The following is a 5,230-nucleotide window of genomic DNA, read 5'->3' on the forward strand; positions in this document are numbered from 1 at the left end:
TACTGGAAGCCAAATCAAAAATTATTTTCCTCCTAAAAGACAAGTAAATTAATATTAAATAAACAAGAGATGCACGGTAAAGGGTAACTATTATCTTCACTTCTACACTTTTAACTATACATTTTAATTTTCAGTCTAATCTCTGAGGTCCACTAATGTAATGGGTGTGTATATACACCATAAATGTTTTGCCTTTCTGCATACTGATCTCATCAACCCCTCCTTGGTTTGGTAAAATACTCTTGAATCAGGAGTTGAGGCTGTCTGCTGAGCAGGAAGGATACTGCATTAACCACAACAGGTGGAAATGTCTGCATCTTACCATTTCTTTGCTTTCCTCCACCACACACACATTTTGGGACACAAAACCTGATACCAGGATGGGTTTTAATATCCTGTCTGATTTAGTTACGGGGAGAAGTTTGGACTCAGGGTATCAACCAGGCAACAATGAGGCAAACAGGGCCATAAAAAGATAAGATATGGAATCACAGCCATGGCAGGAAGAAATTCAATACGACTGGCCAGCGACTGACAAGCCACCTCAATGGTAGGTTTACTCCTTTTCTTTCCAGGTGATGTTTCAATTATCATCAAAATTACTAGTAGGATTTTACATTTTCGCAGCCCACCAGTGATTGTTTAGATTTTTTGCATGCAAGTCAATGTCTTGTATTTTATGTTCTTGAACATAATGAAGTCATAAAAATTCAAATGAAATAGAGAATATGTGATGTTTTCTGTTACAACATGATATGTGTTTTCATTCGAGTTTAAAGATATTGTATTTATGTGCCGTTTCTGTAAAGAGCAGGGCAAAACCATAGAAGCAAATGTGGCCAGTACAACTTTATTAAGGAAAAGAAAAGAAAATAGGAAACCAATTTTGCATTTTAAAAATTCTAGGAGTTTACTGTACAAGAGTTTATTTGACTTCATTTAAATTTTAAATTTTTAAATTTTTTTATGTTCAGCTACTGACCAAAAATATCTGTTTTGCAAATGTAATTCCCCCTGAGAGAAAGTATCTCAAAGATGCAAATAAGCATGTGGGAGAGGTCATGGGCTGCTCTTCAACAGATGCCTTCCTTCAATGACCTGGTACTAGAACTAAACGAAATACAGAAGTCTGTATAAATTATTTGTGGAGGGAAGTGTGATAGAGATAGTACTTGTCCTTCCCTTTGTCTTTTCGTTCTTCCTCTTCTCACAGAGTGGTCTTTTTCAGTTCTTCGTTACCATGCTCCAAGAATGGCGGTGGCAGCTCATGTTCAAATGTGCCACTGCAGTTTGCTTCCTCGTCAGTATGATCCTGCTCTACTGTCTTTCTACGGTACAGATCAACTTCAGTCCTCCAGAGTAAGAATCTTTCTCAGCATTACTTTGCATTTTTAGTGCAAAAAGGCTTAAAATAATATAACAGCCCTACTAAAAATGTATTGGGAGTTATTAAGAAAATAAAGGCTTCAGTAAAATAAGGCTTTACTGTAAGTGTAGCCCAGCCAGATGCAGGATATTGTCAGAGATTTTAAAAAATGTTATAAGAAGTAACAAACGGACAGTAACTTTGTTAAATCCTTTTTACTCTACTTTTTACTAATGTAGGCTGTATTTTCTAATTTTAGCATTTGACAACCAAATAATTATATTAACAAACCTCATCTATAGACAGTAATAATAACTAAACACATCGATGGCCCTGAATGTAATTGTCCTAAACAGACAGACTGTGTGAACTTTGAACCAATGTGCAAACCATTTGAATATTCATCACTATAGAATTCAATGTGTTTGCTTAATATGAATTTTATAACTCCTAAGCTGCAGTTTTATTCAAATCATCTATTATTCATATGGGAAGTAAGGAAGACTCACACACTTTTTATCTTTTAGTAAATTGATTATTTATCTATATAAATATAATATAATGTCAGCCTCCTGTTTTAACTGCTTATGAACTTTGCTTGTCAATGTAACACATAGTGAGTGAGCCAATACAGCTTCATCTCAGCTTTTACTGAAGCACCATACATGACAGAAATGTGAAGACTTTCAAAACATGTCCCCAAAAATATTATAAAAGGATTCTATCTCATGTGTAATACTGTTAATATTTCATCAATACTAGTAATAATTTTACAAATGATGAATTGTGCTGTAAATCATAAACCTCAGTTTCAAAGTCCACATTTTAACTAAGTCACAAAACTGCACTTGCCCCGGAGCAATTTTACAGTCAGTGAATCTTTGTGCTTCTCTGTGCGCATTTCTGAGTATTTCATTGTCATCTTTTATTCATTTATTTATTCGTTGCCACCACTTATCAAGTTGTTGCCTATTCTGCCGTGCCAAAAAAGAGAAGAGAATAACTGCATTTGTACCTGTGATATATTAACTGAGAAGATGTTGTACAGTAAACATATAAAAAAAATCACATCTCAGCATTTTAAGCATAAAATAAACACTGTTCGCTAGTGAATTTCTGACTCTTAAATCATTTAAGTTGGATTACAAATTTGTCCATAGCCTCTAGGATTATGAGTTTACTATTGTGGTGACAGACGTGCACATCAATCTAAGAGAAAATTGAGGGGGCTAAAATGAAGTCATATCACTAGACTTCAAACTTCACTGGTGTTATAAGTGACATTAGGATAAAACAAATTTGTCATTTTGTTGATGACCTGTCCCTCTAAAGCTCTGTTCACTACAGGGATGTGTAATTAAATCAAGAGTTGAATTATCTTTTTTACATTTTGCTTGTCTTATAAGGCTTGAGGCTTTCAATATTCATGAGAATAAGGTTTGGAAAAACACTGTAAACTTGGACTTTTAGGAAAAAATAACGCAAAGACATGTATTGGCTCACTCTATCTGTTGAGCACCAGTAGACATTACATTATTGTTTTCAAAATAGAATGGAAATTTGTTGAGACAATTTGTGGTTACTCTAAATAATTACCATATGCTGACTTCTCTCTAGGTTTCCAGTGCCTCTTTCATGTGCTCCCCAATCAAGCCAACACAGCACCCAGTCAACTACAAATGTATTACAACAAGACAGTAACATCTGTGTTCCTAAAGTAGACATCATGTTTATGAAGACCCATAAAACAGGAAGCAGCACCTTCCTCAATATTCTGTTCCGTTTTGGAGAGAAGCACAAACTCAAATTTGCCTTCCCCAACAGTCAAAACGACTTCTCCTACCCCTCACCTTTTCAACGCACGCACGTTCATGGCTATAAAACTGGAATGTGTTTTAACATCATGTGCAACCACATGCGTTTCAATGCAGCTGAGGTGGCCAAGGTGCTGCCCAGAGACACTTTCTACATCACGATCCTGCGAGATCCTGCAGAGCTCTTTGAATCGTCTTTCCATTACTTTAGCCGCATTATTCCTCTGACCTGGAGGATACCAGGTGAACATAAGGTGGCTGAGTTCCTGCGTAATCCCAACCTCTACTTCAGCTCGGATGGATTTAACTCCTTCTACCTGAAGAACCTGCTCTTCTTTGACTTTGGGCAGGACAACACCCTGGATCCAGATGACCCACGTGTAGAAAAGAGCATCAGGCTCATTGCTGAGCGTTTTCACTTGGTCATGATAATGGAGCACTTTGAGGAATCACTCATCCTGCTCAAGGATACCCTGTGCTGGGAGATGGATGACCTCCTCTTCTTCAAGCTCAACTCCCGTAAACAATCCACTGTGTCTAAACTGAGCCCAGAACTGAGGGCGAAGGCCTTGCAGTGGAACAGCATTGACTGGAGGCTTTACAAACATTTTAATCTGACCTTCTGGGAGAGAGTGGAAGCTTACGGAAGAGACCGTATGACAAAGGATGTTGCAGAGCTCAGGAGGAGGAATGCAGAGATGGTGAAGATCTGCATTGAGGGAGGTCACTCTGTCGAGGCTGGAAACATTCATGAGGAGGCTATGCAGCCATGGCAGCCCATCGGAGAAAAGTCCATCATGGGATATAACTTGAATAAAAATGTAGACAAAGCCTATCAGGAGTTGTGCCGAAAGATGTTAACCCCAGAAATTCAATATCTAACAGACTTGGGGGTTAACCTGTGGCTTACTAAGCTGTGGGGACATGTAAGGAATATCATTGACTGGTGATGAAACACGAGACAAAAGATGAATGAGCTTTTTAAGGGCGGCTGTGGCTCAGGAGACAGAGCAGTCGCCCACCAATCGGAAGGTCGGTGGGTCGATCCCCAGCTCCTCCAGTCCACATGCCAAAGTATCCTTGGGAAAGATACTGAACCCTAATTTGCCCCTGATGTGTCATCGGTGTGTGAATGTGTATGAATATGTTAGGAAGCACTTTGTGTGTAAAGAACAAGTGCTGTATGAATGTGTGTGTGTGAATGGGTGAATGTGACCTGTAGTGTGAAGCGCTTTGAGTGGTCGATATGACTAGAAAAGTGCTATATAAGTGCATTCCATTTACCATTTACCATTTTGGAGAAATGACTGAAAAGTGAACGTGTTAGTGAGTGATGTTTTCTGAATTCCACTGTATTTATTTGATTTTGCCCTGAAGGCCTCTTTTTTATTGTCTGGCATAAAATAAATAATAATATATTACGTGCCATTTATTGTATTCCATCCATTCCATATTCTGTTAAAGCTGCAAGGAAAAATGATAGCATGTTCAGTTTTGAAATTTGTGCCATCTGCTTGCAATGTGTGTATATGTTTATGTATATGTATATGGACATGTATAACTACTTATTTCCTTTTTGTATTTGCTGTGTGTGTTTGTGGTTGTGTGTGACATTACAATGTAATATATGCAGCACGAACTGTTTGTATTTAATTTTAATCTGTAAAATGCTAATCCTATCCACATCTGTAATTAAATGCTGGTATTATTCATGCAGCCTCTGTGTTTGGAAAGCTTAATCTCCTTTTATGCTATCTTGCACTTAAAATCACACACTCATTTCTTTAGTCTTCACAAATTTGTTTGTTTGACCTTAATTTAAATGGAAAGCCTCAATTGTATGTATACCTATAAATGTACAGTGTTTCAGTAGGTTTTCTTTCAACTTGTGCAGACACAGTGTTAAACTACATTCATTACTGCTTCTTCAGGCACCAGAAGCTGAGGTATTTATATAAAGAAACAAATGCCTTATGTATTCCTTTGGATAACAGATGATTATAATTTTCAGAGATTATTGCAGTAATATCAAGTTATGTCTGCAAAATGA

At 37.3% G+C, this 5,230-nt stretch overlaps 1 protein-coding gene across 2 annotated transcripts; it reads left to right on the plus strand.

The window, feature by feature from the left end:
• The first annotated feature begins 392 nt into the window (after positions 1-392).
• On the plus strand, positions 393-4,896 carry LOC108885461 (galactosylceramide sulfotransferase-like). Of its 2 annotated transcripts, XM_018679824.2 has the most exons (3): positions 393-550; positions 1,229-1,359; positions 2,984-4,896. In XM_018679824.2, the coding sequence occupies exons 1-3, from the start codon at positions 548-550 to the stop codon at positions 4,128-4,130; spliced, it is 1,281 nt and encodes a 426-aa protein (XP_018535340.1). In that variant the 5' UTR covers positions 393-547; the 3' UTR covers positions 4,131-4,896. The 2 variants fall into 2 exon arrangements, with proteins under 2 accessions (XP_018535340.1, XP_018535342.1); XM_018679826.2 differs by lacking the exon at positions 393-550 and having other exon boundaries at positions 1,119-1,359.
• Positions 4,897-5,230: the final 334 nt, after the last annotated feature.

The sequence above is a fragment of the Lates calcarifer genome, linkage group LG5 (assembly GCF_001640805.2).
Source record: "Lates calcarifer isolate ASB-BC8 linkage group LG5, TLL_Latcal_v3, whole genome shotgun sequence".
NCBI lineage: Eukaryota > Metazoa > Chordata > Actinopteri > Centropomidae > Lates > Lates calcarifer.